This window comes from Capra hircus, chromosome 17, assembly GCF_001704415.2.
Source record: "Capra hircus breed San Clemente chromosome 17, ASM170441v1, whole genome shotgun sequence".
NCBI lineage: Eukaryota > Metazoa > Chordata > Mammalia > Artiodactyla > Bovidae > Capra > Capra hircus.
In genome coordinates, this window is record NC_030824.1 from 53,408,896 (window position 1) to 53,433,582 (window position 24,687).

Below are 24,687 nucleotides of genomic sequence, written 5' to 3' on the forward strand. Positions count from 1 at the left end.
CTCAGCCAACACAATTTGTGTGCTTAGTCACTCAGTTGAGTCTGACTCTTTGCCCGACTTTGTAGCCCACCAGGCTCCTCTGTCCAAGGGGTTTCTCCAGGCAAGAATACTGGAGTGGGTTGCCATGACCTCCTCCTGGGGATCTTCCCGACCCAGGGATCAAATCCAGGTCTCCCATATTGCAGGTGGACTCTTTAGGTCTGAGCCACCAGGGAAGCCCTAGGCCGGGAGAAAAATGGGGAAAACTCCTAAAAGTAGCAGACATCAGCTGCTGAGATCAAAGGCTGGAGCATTCCCTTGTTCTCCACACCCAGCACCCACAGAGCACAGGGCAGAGCCCTCGTCAGGGGAAGGAGGGGACACCCTGGGGCTAGAGGAAGGAGACCCTTTCAAGAGGTGACCTCACTTCTACCCCCCAAACCACAAGCTGCTCTGCTTGAGGACTCAAGAGGCAGAAGGCACTTGGGAATTTGTGCAGATCGAAAATGATGCATCAGTAGGGAACAAGCCAGAAGGACGGTCAGAACAGGGCTTTCACCAGACGTTCCATGCATCTCCAAACACCTGCACAGCCTCCCTGTCTAGTGCATAAGCAGCTCTAGGTCATGACGGGTCTGCATCCACACAACTCTACAGTCCTTGCCGTCTCTGCCTCATTTCCGCCTCCTCCTTCTCTCCAGCTCTCCTCCCCTGGCCCATTCTCCTTCACGTCCACTGATGGTGACAACAGGCCAGAGCATCTGCCCGCTGCCCCAGGGCCAGGGGCTGGAAAGTAGCAAAGGGGAAGGTTCTTTGGATCTCTGCCTCCAGTCTCCTCTTAGGACAAGAACTGCTGGGCATTCCCCACCTTCCTAAAATCAGGAATACTCTCTCTGATTGCTAGGGCATCAGAGACATCACCAAGTCCATATGCTTCTCTTAATAAGAAAGGACTGGAACCGCCCCGGCAGTCCAGTGGTTAGGATGCTGAGCTTCCACTGCAGGGAATATAGGTTTGATCCCTGGTCGGGGAAGTAAGATACTGCAAGCTGTGTAGCGTGGCCAAACAAACAAATCAACTTAAAAAAAAAAAAAAGGACCATCCTTCTAAAGGCACAGTGGTCATGAGATTGATGAGATGGTTTAACAGCTGGGCAAACAGGTTTCATTTTATCTCCGGTAAGCAGGGGCCACGGGGGTTCCTGTACCAGGGTAACCATCAGCCCTGTTCTCATCCACACTCTGCAGCATGTCCCTGACCTGTCAATGTCACGCCTGCATCACTAATAACAGGCTTAGGAGAGTGAAAAAGAGGAGAGCCACATACTCCACGAATGCCTGTGTTCCCTAGTCCTCTCCCAGAAGAACAGAGTTCTTTCACTGAGCAAGAGACTCACTAAAAAAAAAAAAAAAACAACTGGAGAAAGAGATGGTCTTATTAATGTATTGACACTCGCCATAAAGTCTGGCCTATCTCAATAAGCCACTTGCCGTTTGCAACCACCTGCTCCCCTCCTAGGACTAAAAAAAAAAAAAAAAAAAAAAATAGGAAAAACAAAGATGACTTCCAGATAACTATGCTCCTCACAGCTGTGCAGTCACGAGGAGGAAAAACACCTTTTCTAACTTCCACTGGCGCTCACTGAGAACTCTGGACTTCGGGGAGGCTATTAGAAAAAGGTTAAATATGAGACTCGATAATGACATACCAAGGGACTCGCGTCAGGGCTGTTTGAACACTACTCAGAAGCAATTGCTGTCGAGAGCCGGCGACCACTTTAAAGAGCTCTGGCGAGGTCTGCGTGTAGATGCCTCCATGGTGCCCTGGGAAGAGCAGGCTGGAGCCTCCTTATTCTGCACAAACATCCTTGAAAATATTCATGCTCCATTTTTTAATTCCAAGATCACTAGATACTCATATCCAGTAATTCTTTCTGCTACATGTTTTCCTCTATAGTGTTCTTTTCCTCTTAGTGTTCTTTGTTTAATTTTCCTTTTACAAAGACACAGCTTTATGTACACAACAGTTACCTCTCCTTCCTCTTGCTGCGATAGGGTTTTTGGTCTACATCTTTAGACTCTGTGTTTCATTTACTCGAAACAAGATTGTCAAGTGTTTAATATCACCAGCAAGTTCTTACTTCAAAAGTTCTGTTGGTAAAACTTCAAAATGAGTATGTCACCCTTTTCTGCCCCTACAGCTAGATCATTCCCCTTTATAAAATGTGTGGTTATGCCCAGAGCACCTTGTACTATCCACGGCAGGGTTGTAAACAACCAGCCACTGACACTATGTGATTGGCTCACCATCCCCTGGTGCTTTATAATGATAACTAGAAAGCATAGAATTACACAGTCCCCCAGAAGATACTTATAATTGAATCACGGAGCATTCTGTGAATGTTTGGGACGGCGATCAGAGGACCACAAAGTGATAGTATTTCTAACTCTCACCAGCTAGAATGTAAATGAAGCACCCTAAAATTCAATTATAAAAGTCCTCTAGGTATTAAATAATTATAACACAAATCACATTAGGGGGGCAAGTGTTTTTTTTAATTGAATTGTCCCCATAACCCCTGTAGATTTCTATTTCTTAATAGTTCAGAAAAACAACACAGCTGGAATTTCAGATTCACGATTCTTCATCCAACTGGAAAAGCTGTACCAAACGTAGAATGTCAACAGGCTGTTTCTACTTTTGCTTTGCCTCAGGTCACTGAGTGACCTGGTAAGTGAGCTGAGTCTCACGGTAGCTCTGCTTATCCCATAAATGTGCTGCATAACAGAATGTCTAATATTATTGTGCAAATATAAAATGGCCAAAGAGAATCCACAGGTTTAATTCACTGGAACCAAGGATCCTTTGTCCATCTAAATATTCACCTACTCTTAATACCCCCAAACTTGCCTTATTTCTTACCCTCACCTTCTTCCTCTTGTCTCCCGCGTTCCTTTCCAGCTCTCTTTCTTTCTCCCTATTCGTCCTTTCCAACTTCTCCACCAGTGCTCCCTGGGGAAGGCTGTGATAGTAGCAGTAAAGCCTCCCCAGTGGCTGTGGGTGGCTCCACGGCACTCAGGACAGGAAGACGAAGAGTTAAGTTTGGGCCTTTTTTAGTCATTTTCTTGCTTCCATATTTTAAAAGGAGAGAAGGTAAAGATTGCTCCCCTAACTCAGGAAACTCAGGAAAGTAAAAGCCGAAATCTCTCTCCCAGAACATGACTTATAAAAATACACCATTGAGGCAAGGTTGAAAGCATGTTCCCACCATCAGGGAGCTTCTAGAACCAACCCAGCTAGTAAATAGCAAACAGGAACCCCTCATTCTTCAGGATGCTCTGACTCTCATTTGGGGCACAGACATGGACTCTCCCATCTCCCCAGGGCTACAGCAAGGGCCTCATACTCACACCAGATTTATAGAAGAGCTCTATTTTCCTCCAAATAGAAACATTTTCTTCAAAGCCAGTGATCACAAATGTAAAACTAAAGGCCTGAAAAAGTATCAGTTCCCGCAGAGCGTTCCAATGTAATCTCTGATTAGTCATTAGTAGAACATCACAGAAATAAATAAATATACATACACATACATATGTATATTTTTTTCCCAGCAGATTTGGCCTTGGGATGACATTTGTTCAGGAGAAAAAGAAATTTACTCATTCCAACACCAAAATGAAACCATTATGGGTGTTCTGCAAAAAAAAAAAAAACAAGAAGTTCCCTAGACTTCAAGAATAGGCTTCCCAAGCACCACTAGTGGTAAAGAATCCACCTGCCAATGCAGGGGGCAGGAGACCTGGGTTCGATCCCTGGGTCAGGAAGATCCCCTGGAGGAAGACATGGCAACCCACTCCAGTATTCTTGCCTGGAGAATCCCAAGGTCAGAGGGGCCTGGAGAGCTACAGTCCATAAGGTCGCAAAGAGACACGACTGAATTGACTTAGAACATACGCACAAAGAGATCAAGAATATGGTGACATTTGGTGCTCCTCAATCAGGGTATCAACGCCACCCATCTTCTCCTTTCAGCTCCTGAAATAAAAATATTCTCCCACACGCAGCACAATAGCACAGGCTACCGCTCTTCCTCGTGGAGTGTGATTCTCTCTGAAACTCGCCTTCTGCTACGTTTGCAGGAACCACTCTCCCAGGACCATGTGGCCTTTCTGGGTCTTTTCTTGCACTCTGGAGTCAAGAAGAAAGGAACCAGAATGAGTGACCCTGACTCCATAGAGGCTGAAGTTGTAAAGGATTCAGGATGCTGGTACAACTCTGGCCAGTGTGGGGCATGGTCACGGGGCACCCAAGGAGAACCCCCTGAGCAAAGTAGAGTTAATTAGTCTTTTTATGCACACACACATGCCAGCTTCACACATTAAAAAATACACCCATGCTAAGCAAAGGGCCTATTTTAGCAATGTCTTGTGAAAACTAGATAGACGGGTATACACGCTCCCTTGGAGCAGCAACCTAGGTACTAGCTGGCTTTAGCTATCCTAGTCTTAAGAATCAAGAGGGAACATGCAAAGCGCATCTGAAAAGTACTAAACACAGAACAAAGCAATGGTCACTCTCACCAGAAGTGAGCCCTGGTGAATTAATGCATCTCTAATAACTCACTGGCATTCCTGCAGAAAATTTCCCTTTGGTTATGGAGCCACTGGGCTGCGATGGAAAAAAAGAGCCTAGTTTCTCCTTGCGGAACAAATGATCTGATTAGTGATCAAAGGAAGGAGGCGTGAACGCTGCCCAAGTCTGAGTCCGCCACAGTACAGCCCGGCTGGCCTGGAGCCAAGAGCCCTCCTGCCAAGGAGACTAGAAGTTTCTGAAGAGCCACCACAGGCCCGATGCCTCGAGTCACTCGGACAAAAGCTGGTCACCGAGTCCAGCAACTGGGTTGCCAGGCACCATATGCTTGGCAATATTGTCCTGCTGCAGCACGGGGGCCTGTGTGCTGGGCTCCTGCGTGCTGCACAGCTGTCAGCCCAGGCGCTGTTTTATCATTATTTTCACTGTTTTATTACTTTTCTGGGAATTCAAATCAGTGTAACCACGCTTGATGCGCCGGGTGAAAAATGGTGTCTCCCTCCCCCCTCCTCCTTCAACCTAATGAATTGCCTTTTTTCATATCAAAGAGTAATGAGCACCAAACCACATAATATTTATTCATGGAACAAAAGACAGAGGGATGGAGGGGGTGGGGGGAAGCAGAAGCCGTTGCTGGGTGTGGAGAGGAGAAAAGCTGGACGTTTTAAAGGAGCTCTTCCTGCTGATCTCCAGTGACACGGGGTTCTGTGTGCAGGAAAAGCCAAACCCTTCCAAGCTCCCTCCTTCAAGCTAGTTCTAAGTCAATGCTTAGAGACCCTGTGGCTAAGAGGTCACAGTGACTGAAAGTAACTCATCCCATAGAGCTGACAGTGACCTGGATCAACAATGTCTTTCTCAGTGAAACTCCTCTACACAGCCTTCTTGCCTCTCTTGTGAGCACTAACTAGGTATATCTCAGAACATTCTAGATAGACCCCTTTTTTTCCGTATCACCATGACCTCCACTGTGGATGAGGGCTTGATCCGGCCCAGGAAGAAAGAGCCGTAGGAATAATGATGACACAGGAGCTTATTTGCTTATTTCTTTCATCAGATGCTGTGAATTTTACCCACCACCCCTCCCCTTCTGCCCAAGTCAAGCTCACACTCTGTTCCACGTTTTCTTTCCAATCCAAAAAACAGAAAATAAGTATAATAGTAGGAATAATTTAAGCCAACCCATGGTTAACCTCCTTCCCTATAGACACTGAGACGGGTCTCCTATGCAAAGCATCCCCAAATTGAGAGGGACTACCAAGTCAAGCTAATATGCCAAATGAACCATGTTTCTTGAAGGCCACATCCCCCAATAGGCAAGTCATCAAAGTGAAAGGAACACTTTCCTTTAATGTAAGAGGGCTATTAAACAAAGGTTTCTCAAAAAACAACACAGGCTCATGCTCAGAGAGAGATTAAGAGGCACTGGGAACATCAGGAATTTTTAACACCAGTGGCTGAGTTGCTGTTTCTTCCTCCCATTTCATTGCTCGGTATTTTGAATTTCCCCATCTAAAAATCCTACTTTGTTATACACACTATTATATATATAAAACAGCTAAACAAGGACCTACTAGATAGCACAAGGAACTACATTCAGTATCTTTTATAATAACCTATAATGGAAAGGTATCTAAAAAGGAATATATATATATATATATATATGAATCACTTTACATCTAAAACTAACACAACATGGAAAATTAACTACACTTCAATTAAAAATGGTTTAAAAAAATCTATGTTGGGAATAAAAGATATTTTTTAAACTATGAAAAATGTTTAAATTCTTAAAAATCACACCATAATCCACTTCTTCCTAGGACCTGGGCCACCCAGACAGCTGATGAATTTATCTGGATAATTTCACTCAAACCCAGTCATGGAATCCTTTGCTAAAGCAACCCTCTTGCTCCCTCCTCTTACAGTATCAGTTCTGTAAGGCTGTCAAAGCTAATTATCTCTCTTCTCTAATTTATTGCTCTTCAGTGTATCATAAACACATAGATTACAAAAAGTTGAAGAAAACAAGTGAAGTGCGCATTACACTGTGAAGGAAAAGACAGACAAATAATTACTCGGAGTATCCACTCTCTGTTAATAGAGTAATGAAAATGGCATTAGGAAGAATGGATGAGAATACAGAAGCCAGCCAATCCCCCTTCCCTCTTCCATATATGGTTGTCCCCACCCCCATGAGCCAATACCAGAAACTCCTACACCGTCACTTTAGGGTAAAGAGGGAAGCCAAATTCTTAGGTTGGCAGTCCTTTGACATTCCAGACCACAGATAAACACGGAGCCTACCAAACCAGTGACACAGACAGCCGGCACCTCAGCAGAGGGAACAAAGACACACAGTCATCCCTGCACACACTGTCATTAAGCTCCCTTCCTTAAAACTATTGCTACATATTTCCAAGTGTTCCAATTCCAATCTCAGACCACAAACTTCAAGTTAAAGGAAAATGCCCCTGAATGATTCATATCAGTTCTTTCAATCTAAGAACAGAATCAAAGGTTGGAAAAAAAAAAAAAAAAAAAAGCAAGTCTATTTGAATTTCAATAGCCAAGAGGAGAGCTATCCCAGACCTACAAAGTACCATACTCGGCCACCCTCGAAGTTATCGTGACCAAGTTCATCAGGGTCTCCAGACCTAGCCCATACCTGCCCCCCGAAATTTCTTTCCAGTATAGTTATTCAATGTCGTGACAAATAGCTTTCCCCAATAGTCCTTCAACAGGTTCTAAGAAGTAAGCTGCGTGAAATCCAAAATCTAAAGGCATCGTTTCTGTGCTTCAGTGACAAAAACTGAACGTGTCTTCAAAAAATCCAATAGCAGCTGCAAACCATTTAGGAATTCCCAGTTACACAGAAAAAGACGTTTTCAACCTTTTAGCTGTAACAACTTCTAAACTGAGAAAGTTGCTTCTTTATATAAACCACCTCTGTTTACCCAACTTCAGAGGCTCTCCCAAGAAAGGGCTACTGCAGGATGTGAATAGTAAGGGAATGTTACAACCAGAGAGGTGCCGAACTGCAGACCCCACTGTAAGGAAATACCTGAAGTGATTAAAGATAAATACCACCTGCAGATTCTGTAAAGCGGGCCACTGCTACAGCCACACATGTTCCCATGGTGGCCGGGAGAACGGGAGGACTGAAACCCCACAGCGGATTAGAACTGGGGACGGAAGGTGCCAAAACAGAATATGGCAGCAGGTACCTGGTGGCTCAGACAGTCACAAATCTGCCTGTAATTCGGGACACCCGGGTTCCATCCCTGGGTTGGGAAGATCCCCTGGAGAAGGAAATGGCAGCCCACTCCAGTATTCTTGCCTGGAAAATCCCATGGACAGAAGAGCCTGGCGGGCTACAGTCCACAGGGTCACAAAGAGCTGGACACAACTTAGTGACTAAACAGCATAAGGCATGTATGTTTTACCCACTATGGGAGCTCTGGCATTATTATCACGCAGCCATTCTGAAGCCAAAACTCAAGGCCAACCCAGCAAAACAGCTGTATTTCTTTTACGTACTATCCAGAAAATTGTGTCGAGCTAGGATACTATGTCCGATTTCTTTGCATAAATGTTAATGTTGACCTCCAGATATTCCTCTGCAGGAATTATATCCATAGTAATTTAACTTTCTTAAAAAAAAATAGGTCTGAAACATACTTTTGATAAGATATGTTTTTTTAAAAACTCCATAATGAGATAAGACTTGATTCTGAGCATTTCTTATCTATCACAAATCACCTCTGGACTCTTTCAAAAGGAAATAAGAAAATGCTTTTTAAAGGAACTAGAAATTAAAAGTTTATTGCAGCATTGCTATAATATCACCAGCCTTTAGAAAGTAGTTTTTACCTAACAGCTATAGTCAGATATCTATGAAATAACTAATATTCAAAACAGAGAACCAGTTATACTGTCAACCATCAGTGTAAAGGTTTAATGTTATACTTGGGGCAAAATGCAAGGCAGCTGTCCACCTTTTACATACATGGAAGTCATCCTTCAAAGAAGACTTCTGGGTGCTAGAAATGAAAGACACAGATCCAGGGAAAATCAGAAACAAACACAGAGAAAGTCAGATGACACTTCTCAGAGGGAGAGTAGACTAGCAAAAAGGAAACCTGGCTGTTTAAACTTGACGATCAGCAGAAGAGTCAGAGGCTGAAGTCGTATTGCATGATCCGACCAGCAACTTGAAGGATTTCTTCATGGATAGTCCTGGCTGGCCTAGTTTCAGGATCAGGAGCAAGGCCCTTATTTCATGTGTCTAACCAGCTGTAAGCTACCGGGGCAGAAGATATCTAGCTGTCTTTAGACTGAATCCCCCTCCCCTGAAGGCTGCACTGTGCACACAGCTGCATTAGCTTAGCTGGCCAAAGGGGCTTTTCTCACTAAGATGCTATGTGGTGCGGCTAAATGAAATAGAAACATAGAAAATGGCTGTCACTAGTTAGCTAGATCACCAACTGAAGCAGAGCGTCTGGTTTATTGGAATCACTGGGGAGAGCATGACCTCTAAAGTGGAGGCCAATCACCTACAGCTCCACCTTTGGTTTACTTCTGTGGTTCAAATCACCGCCACCAACATTCTGAACAAGTCTCCAGGCCCTACTGCCACGGTGACAAAGGTAAGACATGAGTTGGTGGTAAAGGAGATGAGGAGAGAGGGTCACCAAGGCCAGAGGTATGGGGGCCAGGAGACAGCAAAGGGATCTTCTGAGAAAACAGCAGGGTCCAGGGAATTCCCTGGTGATCTAGTCATTGAGACTCGGCCTTCCGATGCGGGTGCTACCAGGGATTCAATCCCTGGTTGGGAAGCTAAGGTCCCTCATGCCTGAAGGCCAAACACCCAAAACATAACACAGAAGCAATATGGTAACCAATTCAATGAGCGAGTGAGTGTTCAGTCGTGTCCGACTCTTTACAACCCCATGGACTGGAGCCCACCAGGCTTCCCTGGCTATGGGATTCTCCAGGTAAGAATCCTGGAGTTGCATGTCATTTCCTGTTACAAGGGGATCTCCCCACCCCAGGAATACAGCCCACATCTCCAGCATCTCCTACACAGGCAGACGGATTCTTTACCACCGAAACTTTTTAAATGGTCTGCATCGAAAAAATAAAAATCTTATAAAAATGAGACAGCAGAGCTACCCAAGGACCAACACGTCCAGGGATCTTCATGCTGGGCTCCTGTTCAAACAGATCTGAAAACCTAAAGGAAGGTGAGGACTGCTTCTGGGGAGAGCACGGTTCTTTTGAAAAGGCAGCCACTCACACCATCTTTTCAAGACAGAACCCTTCAGTCTGGCGAAGGCAGAACAACACTGTAGCCAAGGGTATAGATTCTGGAGCCAAACTGCTCCGGCTCTTGTCAAAATACAGACTGTAGTTCTGAGAATCTTCCTGGAGGGCAGCTGCCATGCCAGAGGTGAATCAAAATGACAAAGAAGGGCAGTCTTGAGACCACTTCACCTGTATGCTGAAGAGTGATAGGATTTCTCCTGTCCAAACAAATCCTGGAAAGCAACTGTCGAGGCAAGTCCATTTTGATGCATTTTCTTCAGTTGGCCAGGTCAGCAGGTTGTTATTACCATGTTACACAGATGACTGGATTAGTCAGGGTAATTGAACCTGGAGGAAGTGGCAGCTCACAGACCTGTGATTTTTATGACCACTCAAACCTGCACGCACGGCCACCCCAGGTACCGTGCCATCAACAGAAAGATATTTACGCATAAAGCCACGCAGGCCTGGGGAACACCAAGTTCAAGAAAAGTACAGAGAACTACAAAAGCTGTTCAAGACCGTGAATTCCCCGTGTTCACAGCCTGAACCAGCGCTGGTTAACTAGACTCCTACTCACTTCGTCACTGGGACCAGATGAAAAGAAAGAAAGTCATTTCTCTAAGATGTATGGCCAGATATACAGCCTTTACAAATTAAGTGTTGACGCAGACTGCAATGACACATACCAAGCGCTAGAGTTGATACTTTTTTTTTAAGCCCTACTTTTCAAGAGACACAATTATCACTTGCCCTAAAATGGATTGTAATAAATAAGATCCAGGATCTATGTTAAACAATATTAGATTAAGAGATTTGGCTTCTTCAGAAGAAACAGAATTCTGTTTATACATATTACATATACAGAAGAAAGTCCAAATTTGTGCTATAGAAATCTCACATATGTACAGTGATAAATGGATAAGGATGTCCATTGCAATTAAGTAAGGCTTAATTGGCAGAAAATGAGAAACTATCAATCTCTCAAAGTATGGGATCACTCAATCAATTTTGCGATATTTTATTCTGGAATGGGGGGCTTCCCAGGTGCCACAATGCTAAAGAATCCACCTGCCAATACAGGAGATTCTAGAGATTCGAGTTCAATCCCTGGGTCAGGAAGATCCTTTGGAGGAGGATGGTAACCCACTCCAGTATTCTTGCCTGGAGGGCTACAGTCCATGGGGTCACAAAGTCAGACACAACTCAGCAACTGAACACACACACACAGAGGTAGGTCTTTTTTTTTTCCTGGCTGCACCAAGCGGCTTGTGGGATCTTAGTTCCCTGACGTGGGATTAAACCCAGACCATTGGCAGTGAAAGTATAGAGTTTTAGCCACTGAACCACCAGGGAATTCCCAGGTAGTTCTTTTTCTATCATGAGGATATGAAGAGGAAGAAACAGACAAAGGCCCTATCCTCTAATAACTGGTATTTTATTTTCATATTATTTAATAAAAGTTTTATCATTAAAAAAAGAAGGATGTTGTCACTGCCAACATTTCAGTTAATTGAACAACTTCTGCTGGAACATTCTGGCTCATCAACACAGCCCATTTCATCTGTGAACAGTTTCTATTTTCATATAATTGTTTTTTTAATATATTAAACCAAACTTTGCTTCAAATAATCGCCAACCACTGATCCTAACTTTATCCCCTGGAGGCCACAAAGAGTGCATCTAATCCTTTCTTCACATGACAGCCCTTCAAATATTTTAAGAAAGTAATCATATCATCCCCCAAGTCAAACTAAACACCTCCAGGTCTTCCAGCTGCTCTTCATGTCACATGGTTTCAAGACCTGTGCCTTCCTGCTTGTTCCTTTTCAAATGCTCTCTCTCTCTCTAATTTCTTCTAAAAGCTTGACGTCAAGCTGTGGTTGTGGTGCCAGTGTGTGTGTGCTTAGTCATTCAGTCATGTCTGACTCTGCAACCCCATGGACTGTAGCCCACCAGGGGCACCTACTCCAAAAAAAAAAAGAAAAGAAAACTGATCTTTCTTGTTTTTAAAGCCTTGTTTTTAACAACCACCCTTTAATCTTATTCTCCACCACACCAACTAATCCTCTCCCCTCCACAAAGTGATTTTATTTGAAAAACAGTGAAATAAATGTTGCTACAGAAAGCAGTGCCAGAAACTATAGGAAGCTTGCAAGAAGATACAAAGCATTTAGTATTCTTAGGATTTCCTTAAATGTCAGCTTATGGCGTGTGCGTCCTCAGTTGCTCAGTCATGTCTGACCCTTTGCAACCGCACATTCTGTAGCCTGCCAGGCTCCTCCGTCCAGGAGTACTGGAGGGGGTTGCCATTTCCTCCTCCAGGGGATCTTCCCGACCCAGGGATGGAACCCACATCTCCTGTGTCTCCTGCACTGGCAGGCGGGTTCTTTACCGCTGAGCCACTTGGGAATCCCTGTTAGCTTGTTAACGACTTCCATTAACATGGTCTCATCAAACCACAAAGACCGCTTTACGCAGCTCATCTGAAACATGAATGATGCTCTGCTGTGAGTCCAATGACAGTAAGGACCTGGGTTCATTACTGAATCCCCCGCACCTAGAAACAGTATCCAATATGTAGCAGTTGTTCAGGACCTTGCCATGAGACCCCGGCCTCCACATGACTGAAATAAGCCTCAGATCACTCTAAGTCTGCACTTAGGAGGCAAAAAGTGATAAGAAAGGAATTCATAAAAACAAGCCCAGCATTTGCGTAGCACCATAAAATCTTTGGAAGTCTTACATATATTAATTCATTTGAGCCAAACAACCGCTCCGGCAGGGAGATGGGAAAATGCTCAGAGATGCTGGGCATCTCATCCAGATAGGAGCCGGCCAGGCACAGGCCAAGGCTGTTTAGTGTTTGTTCAACTTAAGAAATCTTGGCTGTAAAGAAGTCAATGGAGGAAGCCAGCATGACCGGGTCAAGGTTACCTTTTTCCCAGGGACTGGCTGTCTACCTCACGGCAACACCGCTCCCCTCTCCACCCTGTAAGTAGTAAGAATGTTTTTGAAAAGCTGTAAAGAAAGCCACACTGCATTTTCAACATTCTAAGGGAGCTCCTTGTTTTAAGGCATGGTTTCTCAGTAGCAGCAACACTGATCCTTTGGACACGGTGATTCTTTGTTGCGGTTTTATTTAGGAGGTTTAACAGCATCCCTGGCTTCTACCCTCTAGACAGCAGTAGCACCCCTCCAATTGTGACAACTGAAAATGTCTCCCAACACTGCCAAATGTTCAGGTTGGGGGCAAAATCTCCACTAATGGAGACTCTATGATTTCAAGGAATCTTGTGGTAAATCCACTTAAATGGCAGAGGTAGTCATTTAAAGAAGCAGGGAAATATTTCAGGAAATTTTTTTTTCAGATACAAATGATTTTAACATTAGCTCGGAAAAATATATATTTGAGTTTTAACAATGTCTGCAGGTTCAGAACAGACTACTAAAATCATACGTTACTGCCATGAACTCCCAAGGTACCAGGATACTCTTTACCCCAAATGAGCAGAACCTCTCTTGCCACCCATTCCAGGAGATACCTCCAAAATCCTCACCCACCTCTTGCCTCTCTCTCTTACCACTAGAGTTTCTTAAAGCCTTTTACTGGGAAGCAGTCCCTTTAGATTCACTCTCAATCATCAAGTTACTTTCAGCACCTCACAAACAATCAAAGAAAGAAAAATAACCCACCACTGTGAGAAGGAAGGGCGCTAGCAGAGCTTGTCTTTAGAGCTGTGCAATCCTTTTGAGTCACAGTTACGGCCCAGGTTGAATCTGCACAAACAGACTCAGCATTTCAGCCTTTTCTTTTGAAGGAAAAGAAGCCCCTGTCCTGACATGTGTTTTCTGGAGGTGGAGAGAGATACTGTGAGAGAGATATGGTAATGGTTCTAACGTCTTTACAAGCAGAAGCACAAGTGACTGTGTGAAGGATCGGAGAGTCCGTAATATGAAACATTATAAAACTAGATTCTACCCAATAGAATGGGGACTCAAGGAGTTAAGACATTCTGGAGGCTGTTAGTTTAAATATTTCATTCAAGCTTTCTATGGTTGTTAAGCCATTGCTCAAGGAAGATGAGTGTCAGTTATTCTTACTCTAAAAGATTCTACTTCAGCATCTGATGCAAAGAGCCGACTCATTGGAAAAGACCCTGATGCTGGAAAAGATTGAAGGCAAAAGGAGAAATCAGCAGCAGAGGATAAAATGGTTAGACAGCATCACTGACTCAATGGACATGAACAATATCTGGGAGATAGTTAGTAGAGGGGAGAAGGAAATGGCAACCCACTCCAGTATTCTTGCCTGGAGAATCCCAGAGACAGAGGAGCCTGGTGGGCTGCTGTCTATGGGGTGGCAAAAAGTCAGATACTACTTTGTGACTAAACAACTTCAGCATAAAAGTCATTCTAACCAATGGAAGGTCCAATAAAATTAAAGAGATGTGTCTAAATTATTCTTAAGAAATCACTTTCCTGATGTCAGAGGAAGTACTGCAGGTCTTTTGAGATTTTTATTAAATTCCCCCAAGAATAGTAGGCACAGCTTGCCCTTAAAAAAAAACCCTGAACCATAGTAGTAATGGCTTTTTCTATGCATGTATGTATGGTGGCCCTAAAGGAACACTGTGCTTCTTTCCCAAATGGAGTTGCTTATCCATAGCTAAAAAGTCCCTCAACTGTTTAACAGATGGAATAGCCAGGTATATTTAAAAAAAAAAAAAAACAAACTGTGCATCTTCTCCACTCCATGGGATGGAACACTATGATCTTTAAGTATTCATTATATGGCAGGCCCTCAACACCATCTTCTGAGTAAGTTTATCCAGTACTATTCCTTTAGCTCTTTAAGCTTTGCTAAACAACAACAACAAAAAAGTGTTTTGTTTTTCTAAGTTTAGGAAAATTAATTAGTCAGTTTTCCAAAAGTTCCATTTCCATCTCACAAACACGAATCAATGAATTTTTGGAATGTGTCTGAAAAGCATGCTGTATTTTTTAATGAAAATTTAATTTGGGGGATCCAATAACTCCAGCATGGTCATCTGTAAATCAACGTTTTTTGTAGTGTCAAATTAGTTTGAAACAACAGGCAAATAAGCATATTATTTTACTTAAAATGTCATGCAAAAGGGGAATAACAGCCTGCAACTCTTGTGAAGTCACTGGCATCAAGGCTAATGGTGACTAAATAACAAAGACCCGTTATTCCCTTAAACCTAGCTAAAATAATACTGAAAATCTACCAAAAAAATACTACATTGTCAAAGTCTTGGATGCGAGAGTGTGATTTAGCATTTTCACTTCTTTTAATTTTAATTTTTACTTTATTTTGCTTTACAATACTGTATTGGTTTTGCCATACATTGACATGAATCAGCCACGGGTGTACATGAGTTCCCAATCCTGAACCCCCCTCCCACCTCCCACCCCATATCATCTCTCTGGATCATCCCCGTGTAGCATTTTCACTTCTATGAAGCACTATGAACTGTGTACCAATATCGTAAAATGTATGAATGACATTTAAAAATTCAGTCTATTCTCTATGATTTGCGCTAATGAAGAATAAATGGTATACTAAATTAAACCCATAATTAATCCAAAATAATTGGTATCTAATCCAGTTCATTACTTATAAGAGGAGGAAGCACTAAACTCGTCTTCTTCTTGCTTCTTCCCATTCTTTGGTAAAAGGGCGAAAGATCAGTGAAAAGACCAAAAGGTTGGCAGCAGGCGGAGAAAAGAAAAACAAAGCAAACAGCTGGCTCTGAAAACTCAGTAATCAGCCTCTGAAAATGCAAAGCTATCTGGGAGAACTAAAACACAAATATTATGAAAACCTGGGGACTGAGTTTTAAATATGTTCCTTTTTATAAGATTTTGATGTCTGATTGATGTCACAGTTCTCTATGATGGGTAATATGGAAAGAGATGACGGAAGTTAGCCACCTTAAGCTCAGAAATGTAGCACAGAAGTGTTAATTAATACACATGGAGCACTGATCACAAGTAAAACTCCATGACATTAAGTAAAACATAAGTACTAGAGATGTCTTCAAAAATTACTGTGTAGTGTACAGAATGGTTTATTATACTAGATTCCTTCTCCGGTAGCAGCACTAATGAGAGAGAGAGAAAGACTCCCGCATTCGTATCTCAACCAAATGGAAAAATCCAATCAGGAAACCTTTTTCACAACAGTTGGCTATCAGTCTCAGAGAGATATGTAGAAAACAACTCTGTACAGCTCTGTTTTACCGTTTAAAATTCTCGTCCTGCTTTCGGAAATGTCAGTACACCATATCCATGGACTGTTTATTTTCTTCATATCAGGTGGCAGAAAACCTCCAAAGATTCTAACGAGGCAGGATAGAAAGCATCAAACATGCTATCCCCCTGAAAACTCAGCTTCCCCTGATAAGAAACTCAGCCTAAAGAGCATTTTAGATTATGATAAATGATTAACTATGCTTTTACTTTTCTGATCATTGGCTACCCATTACTAAATAAAATGTACCACAACTAAAGGACATACATAACACAATTGAGTATGTACTGGTGCTTCTTCACCGCCTTCTTTTTTAATGCTTCTTGAGAATTAAAAGACAAACACTTGTGAAGAGAAACGAAATTTCAAAAAGTTTTTCACAAACTTAAGGCACACCCTGTGTGGGCTATGGAAAGTTTTTCAAGAGATACTGTCAAATCCTATCACCCAGAAGAGCAGTAGAACAGGATAAGCCAGAGAAAAGGTTCATAAGAAAGATTCACAAATGGTTTGACCTAACAGGCTTGCAAAAACACTTGACTACAAAGCCAACAATTTACCTTCAACAGGATAAGCAAAGGCAACCCAGCTTCATTTATAAGGAGGTTTAGCCCTGGACTAGTATATTGATATTTCCTGTATCTCTTCCAGGAGGTAATGAGAAAGAACACTTTGGATCAGTTCAGCCACTCTGTCCTGTCTGACTCTTTGCAACCCCATGGACTGCAGCACTACAAGCCTCCCTGTGCATCACCAACTCCCAGAGCTTGCTCAAACTCATGTTCATCGCTGCCATCCAACCATCTCATCCTCTGTTGTCCCCTTCTCCCCTTGCCTTCAATCTTTCCCAGCATCAGGGTCTTTTCCAAAGACAAGACTAGAAATCCAAACACTTTGGATAGACTGTAGTTTTCTCTAAAACAGCGTTTAATCTGCTTATTATCAAATAAACAATGTGATAAACTCTTAAGAGCAGGAATCACATAGATTTATGCAGTCTGTAAGCTGTGTATAAATTAAGCACACTGTGAAAGTTATGATAGTGCTGATAAGTAGAAAGGTCATGAAAACAGAATTTATCCAGGTCAAGTAAGCTGCCACCATTTGAGATTCTGAGGGCTGCATCCTCATGCATTTGGTATGCCTGAATGAGAATGAACTTGTCAGGGAATTTGTCTTAAAATTTTATCCAGGGGTTCAGTTTCAAGTATAGAAAATGAACAATGTCTCATTCTGCTACAACAAACGAAACTACTTCAGGAAAAGCCATCTTTTCAACTGCATTGTTCTTACCAGCAACTCTTGGGGGTGGGGGCGTGGGGGTGGGGGCGTGGGGGTGAGACCCTTCTGATATACAGTATGTGTAGAGAAAGTCATTTAACGTCTAGAAACTATCTTTTACCTGAGGGAATGCAGCTTCAAACCCAGGCCTGGGTCATCTACTCTCTAACAGGCTCTCAGTCATGTCCTGCTGTTTGCAACCCCATGGACTGTAGCCCGCCAGCCTCCTCTGTCCATGGCATTTCCCAAGCAAGAACACTGGAGTGGGTTGCCATTTCCTTCTCCAGGGCATCTTCCCAACCCAGGGATCAAACCCACATCTCCTGCCTTTCTTGCAGCTGGATTCTTTACCACCTTCCCAGGAGCCTGGAGCCAACGAAGATTTCCGTCTCCTCACCCACCCTGCTTCTGGATTTCTTGCTTGTTTTTCATGTCTATGCTTGTAAATGTGAAAGATAAGAAAACAAATCAAAAGAGGTAAGCCTTGATTATTAGACTGCCTTCTGAACCCAAATCAAGCAGAAAGAGAACTAATCGATATTTAGTACTTTAGACATATTGGCCCTAAGAAGGTAAACAAAAGCAATAAAACAGAAAAAAAATCCTATTCTTCTTTATTTTTATCATCACCATTATTATTATCTGACTCTGGGTGATTGCTGCTTTTCTTTAAGGCCTTCCAAATAGAGAGCTCAATCTGAGAACTAAATGTAATTGCTCTGTGCCCCCTCCCCCAGAGCCCAACTAAAATCCAGCTGCTAATTCAAGATCAACGTTTTCTTTGCAACCTGTTCTCTCAAGATTTTTACCTCATAAACAGGCCAAGTTGAAATACTCTTTCATTTCAGGGTTCTATGTAAAATTTTGAGCTAATTATCTTTAAAGAAAAAATAACTTGTAGAGGAGGATGTTAACTTGTTCCCCTTTATTTTATATGGTACATAGAATTTACATGCAACTCGGCTTAGGACTGGAGGCTGTTGATTTTCATTACACTCATCACACAAACTTGTTCCACGTATCAATGGGAGATGCATGTATGAAATACACTTGAAGCTAAAATATACTCCTGTACATCAGTCTCATCAATAAGCTAAATTATTGTCATAAAATTGACAGAAGAATGTTATTTTCAGGCAATCATTTTTCAAGTTTAGCTGTTAACTTGCTGAACTGGGATTCGCCATGAAACGTACAGCTTACGAGTCGTCTATTCAAGTAAACTCTTATCTTTTCATTTTCAAAAGCGAGCTCTGGTTTGGGCTTGCTATGTTCTTCCAGATAACATCAGGACCCTGAACTGTCTCCCACCTGCGGGTGTATCATAACCCAGGCGCGCGCACCAGGAGTCCCCCATCTCTACCCCTCCCAAGGCCCATATGGCCCCCACAAGGGAACACAACCTAAAACTTTCTGGCTGCAAACTCTACTGCTCTCGCCTGCGATCAAAAGCGACCAGGCACCGGCTTTTGTTCCCGCGTTGCCCAGCTGGCGCGGTAGTCCTCCAATCATCCAATCCCGAAAGGTCGGCAGAGAGGCGGTTGGGACTAAGATTTTGGAGCCTCCCAAAAGAAGCCCATTTCTACGCAATCCGAGCGCGTGGGGCTTAGGAAAAAAACAGGAAAAGAGGGCGTGTAGCAGGCAAGGGTGATATTCCCAGTGCCTTTCAAATGCTACTTGAGTCTTAGGTACAAAAGTGAGTCTCTTCGTCCGTGGAAGGGCGCTAAAGGGGGCGGAGAGTGGCAGACGGCGCGGACCGGGAGAGAAATGGGTACCACCAGGGCACGCGAGATATAGTCGAGGTGCAGGCCCGCCCCGCCTCGGGTACAATCAGAAAAGCTAGGGTGTCAGTGGTTTTCGGCTTCCTGTTTGTAAAGCGAGAACCTCCCTCCCTGACTCTGTGACCGTCGTTCTTCCTCCCCACCGTGTCCGCCTCTTCGCGCACGGGCGCGGGGGGAGCGCGGGTCCCCAGGGGAGGGGCAGGGCCGCCAGGCGCAGAGCCCCTCCCAGCCGGGCGGCCTCCCGAGCCGAGCCCGGCCGCGAAGCGGACAAAGCGCCTCCCGCTCCCTCCCCCACGGCCGCGTTCCAGAAGGGAGGGGGAAGGCGGGCTCGAGGAAGGTGGGAGGAGGAAAAGAAGGGGTGGGGGGCAAGGAAAAGGAGGGAAGGTGCTGCCGGCGGGACTGGGCAGGATCGCGCCGAGCTGGGAGAGGAGGGAGGAGGGGCTGGGCGGCCTCGGAGAACCCGGAGGAGGGAAGGATTCTTGAAGCCCAAGATAAACAAATTGTTCCTCTTCACGTGCGGGGTGGGGGGAGGTGGGGAGTGAGCGCAGTGGCCTCTCTCCTCTTCCCCTCCCCCCAGCCGGCTCTTTGTCACGGAACGCCCGGCGAAAGCCCGCGCCAGCACCCGCACCACCCCGGGCGCCTACGACCCCCAGATCGGGGACGTGCGCTATTGATACGCCGCACACCGACAGGGCCTCCCGCGCCGCCGATCGAGGTGCGGTCTGCGGGGTAAACGGGCGAAGGCACGCGGCCGCGCTGCGCTCCTGGGTTCCCACCGCCCGCCCCACCCCGCACTCGCGCGCAACCCAAACCAGGGCGGCGCGGCGGGGGAGGGGGCTGCAGACACCTTTCCCAAACTTCCGGCTCCCAACCCCCTCCCCACCCCCCCCCCCCGCCCCAACCCCGAAAGGAAAGCCAAAGAACCGGAGAGTGGAGATAGGAGAAAGGATTCCACCCTCAGGGTTAGGGGGTGGGAACTGCCCCTTCCTCCCGAGAAGTTAAGCCATTGGCTGCTCCTCCTACCTCGAACCCACCCACCCAGCCATTTAAGCCTCTTTCACCTCCCCACTACCTTCCACTCCTCCAGGCTTATCAGACAGGCCCGGAAAGTTGGTGGGGAACGGGGCGGGAGACAGAAGCGGAGAAAGCTCCGTGCAAGCAAGTTTAAGAGGAGGAGGGGAGAGACTCCCCCTTGCGGAGTTGCGTGACGGGGACTCTCGGCGCAAGCCCAGGGAGTCTCTCTCCCCTCCCGCCCCGGCGAGCCGCTCCTGTCTCGACCCTCGGGGCCGCTCCACCTGCCGGGCCAGCTGCGGGTCTCGAACCGCGAGGGAGCGCACCCGCGCCCCGCATCCGCGCGCGCCCTCACCGAGGCGCGCGCGGGCGCGCGTCCACCCTCGCTTGTTTCTCACCCACTTCAAAGTTCATTCACAAAACTCTTAGACTTTCTCAGCCCAAAGGGGGTGAGCCGGGGAGAGGAGGCGAGAGCATCTCCATCCCTCCTCCTCCCCACGGGGTTCGAGAGCCTGGTGCCCGCCCAGAATCTGCGACAGCATCAATTCCTCCCTACACTCGGCGGATGTGCTGAGCGGGGTGGGCGAAGGGGGACGGGTCTGGGGAGCCCAGGCGGCGAGGTGAGGGATGGGGTAGGGAGCGGTGAGGAGGAGGAGCGAGGTTTCAACTCGGTACACTCTTTCACATCGGTATCTAAGAAAGGGAGAGGGGGGTAAAACTTTTCCAGTGCCTTACTCCGACGCTCCTCTAGGCTCCCTCCGCCCCTTGCAGTCGTGACTGGCTTCCCCTCCTCTCGCCCCGTCTTCCCCAAATCTGACAACCCTGACAGATTAACAGGTAGCGGCGACGGCAGCTTTAGCTCAAAAAAGTTGACGTTAACCCTTCGGCTTCAGCCCACCTCGCCCGCCGTGCAAATCAGATCCCCGCGCCCCCTTGTTAAGAAGCTCCACGCGCCCCCCCTCTCATGCGCGCGCCCCGTGCCCGCTGCCAGCGCGCCCTCACCATGATCAGCGTGTGGTTCCTCTGCTCCGCCGAGGCAGCCTCCGCATCTTGCTGGGGTTTGCTCTGGTGCTGTTGCTTGCCGGCGCCGGCGCCAGATTTCTTGGCCCTCTGCTCCAAGGTCCGCTGGTAGAGGTTCACGGTGTCCCGGCGCTCCAGCTCCAGCTGCTCCACCTGAGCCTGCTGGTACCTGTTCTCGCAGTTGACGTGGTGCCGCCGGCAGCCCTCGATGCGCTGGCGGAGCCGCTCCACCACCGTGCTGTGCTTGGGGACGGCCGCCGGTCCGCCGCCCGGGCCCCCGGAGCCGCCGGTGCCGCAGCCGGCAGCCGGGTGATTGCTACACGGAGCAGCGGGAGTACTATTGGGAGTATTATTCACACCGATCCCGGCCCCGCCGAGGCTGCTGTTCAGGCTACTGTTGATGCAAATACTACTGCCATTCGCGGCAGCAGCGGGGGCTGCGAAATCCCCCATCCTGCTCCCCGGGCACACTATTTTGGAAGAACTTTTTTTATCCACCCCCTATCAGCCTCCTCCTTGGGTCCAAGGATTAAAATAGTTTAAGTGGAACGCGGGGGAGACGCAAGCACATGGATGGAAACAGCGATCCCGACCGGGCGAAAAAAAAAAAGAGGGGGGAGAGATTTTGGGGTGGTTTTTTTGTTTCCTTTTTTTAAACTGTAAAGCTCGAGGGGAAAAAAGGGGGGTGTTATCAGAATACCATCAGACACCTATCAACAAAAAGAATCACAACAAACTGAGCCAGCAGCAAATCGGGTTGCAACTCAAGGGAAGATCCGCTCTGCGCCTGCCTTCTTTTCATAATCCATTATTTTCTAATAAATTCCAAGAGATTTCCGGTGGTTGGCAAGCATTTTCTCCCTACGTACCGAAAAACACAACCCATGTACACACACAAGCATATGCCTCAGTGCGGACACGCGCGACACACACTCACTCCACGCCGCATCGGAAAACGGCAAGCTTGCTTATTGCATTTTCCTTCCACAAAAAAGTTTTGGTGTTTATGCCGCCCCGTGTTCTCAAAGTACTTTGGCTGCTCAGCTGCATTTCACAGGAACCTAGATATCGAATCCTCGGGCTGGGGGAAGTAAACACATGGACAGTCCGAGGCGACTGCAAAAGTAGATCGGTGAAGTCCTTTGCAAAACGCCGCGCGGAGAGCAGCCCCTAACGCTCGGCTGGGCTGCCGCTGCCGCCGCTGCTCCTGCCACCATCACAATGATCAACTGCTCGCCGCCGCCGCCGCCGCCGCCTCCTCCTCCTCCTCTCGCTCCTCCACCTCCTCCTCCTCCTCCATGCCAGCGGAGTGATATCAGGACGCGCGAGCTCAGTAAACACGGCAGCGGCGGCGGCTGGAGGCCGTGAGACAAGCCCGGGGACACGGCGCAAAACCCGGCCCGGACTCTCACCCGGCAGGAGCGGGCGCGGCGCGCACCGGCGCCCGGCACCCAGCTCCCGCCTCCCTCTGCTCTTCCTCCCCGCCCCTCGCACGCCCCCAGCCTCCCTGCCACCCGGCCTGGGAAGTCGGCGCTGGCAGAAAAGAGAAAAAGATTCTGGGGGATCTCGGGAATTAATCAACTTTTGACCTGTGTGTGTGTGTGTGTGTGTCTGTGTGTGTGCGCGCGCGTGCTCGCGCCTGGGTGTATGTGTGCGTGTGTGCACGCGCGGACGGCCGCGTGGACGCGCCTGGCTGGATTTCCTTATTCCGAGCGAGGTTATCAAGCGATCCCAAGTTGTTGATATACATTTATGCATAAATTGCAGAACTGTGCATGACCAGGCAGAAACATTAAAGCTTGGCAGCAGTTGTCTGTCATCCATATCCATGTGGAAAGAAAAAGGCAAATAAGTGCCTTGTTTTTAAAACCCAGGTAATAAGTCCTCGGTAGTAGTAACCCTACTTATGGACACTTTTTCAAACTCTAGGCCAATCTTAACACACAAAAGCGGAATTCTGAAGAAAAAGAAATAGGCAACAAAAAACTTGAAATGTTATTTGATTCGATGTATGTGATTGTTGTTATTAGGGCAATTATTGTTTCACTTACCCTTGGAAAAAAAATGAAATAAAGCAAGCAGGGACTTAGAGGTGAGACTAACAGTACATTTTAACAGACTGTTTTGAACACTAGGTGCTAATGACAGCAGTAATTAAGGGTCCTTCCTAAATCAAGTGGAAAGAGTGCAGATTTCATGGACTAAAACTATAGGAAAAACACAGCATTTCACAGTTTGTCATAAACAAAACAAAAACAAGCAAAAATAACAGGCACACTTTATTGCTAGATATATTTCTTTCTGTTTAAATGAACTTACAATAAAGTACAATTAAAGTGGAATAGCACCCACAGAAAGTAACCCGGTCTTAACCCGTTGCATGTATACATAATTTTGAAACAATTTGAAATTGAGGAACAGTTTCTATGATCATCAGTAGGACAAAATCTTGATTGCGAGCTGTTTGTAATAAGGCATTTTGTATTATCTCAATAAATCTTACAGAATTAGTTTTTTGGGTAAAAATACACCCCAGTTTTCTAAAATAGCCAGGAATAAAAGAACTTTGGATCTCATACATTAGTCATGAGATCTGATTTAAACCATCTTCATTTCTTGGCATTGCAGATTAGCATAGGATGCTATTTCTAACCTCATAATGTCAGCAATAAGAACCGATACTTTTCAATTAATCAGATCTATATGGTGAACTTTATCTTTCCCATCCTTTGGATTATAAGGTAAAATGGGCAGCAAAATACTGATTAGCATGTTGTGAGGTTACCTCTAAGTAGTGAAACCAATGTAAAGGAGTAGCTTTCACTGAAGTTGCCATACTTTTTCAGAGGGCTAGTTATTTAACTAACTACCCCTCCTTCACATCTGTTAGGAAATTAAACTTAAGTTCTGTAGCAAAAAAGTCAGTCCTAATTCTAAAAACATAGAGAAAATTGTAAGAAATTATAAGAAAATGACATCACGAAGTGGCCTTTGTCTATTTTACATGTGCAGTAAATAATATCTCTATTAATTCAGGAAACATATGGCTTCATTGCGGAGAGGAAGCTATGACTCCGCATTCATTCACTCTGTGCTCCTACCCCACCCATACAAGACTACAATTTGATTAACAGAGGCAGTGAGTTTGAGAGGCATTGAGGCTTCTGTCTGGAGACTTGGATTCTAATTCTAGCTTTTTTTCCTATGCCTTGGAATTTAACTTTTCATTGAGAGTTTGTCATTCTGGACCAAAAAAAAAATCCCAACAATAGCAGCAAGATGCATTCCCATCAAGTTGTTCACCTCTCCTGATGAAAAGAACCCAAAAAATACACAAGAATTTGCATCTTTCCCTTTGGGGCATCAGCTGGTGGGGGAGCAGCAGGCTTTGTGGCTTTATCCCAGAGGCCCTCAAGGCCAGTAGAGCTACTCTTGCACAACCA

The 24,687-nt window shown here is 45.6% G+C and overlaps 1 protein-coding gene across 1 annotated transcript in view; it reads right to left on the bottom strand.

Moving 5' to 3' along the window:
- The window catches only part of MAML3 (mastermind like transcriptional coactivator 3), a 450,336-nt gene extending 427,788 nt beyond the window's left edge, over window positions 1-22,548 (bottom strand). Inside the window, exon 1 of the mRNA XM_018061556.1 lies at window positions 21,227-22,548. Coding sequence (XP_017917045.1) covers window positions 21,227-21,697 — 471 coding nt within the window. The 5' untranslated portion in view covers window positions 21,698-22,548. The remainder of the gene's footprint in view (window positions 1-21,226) is intronic.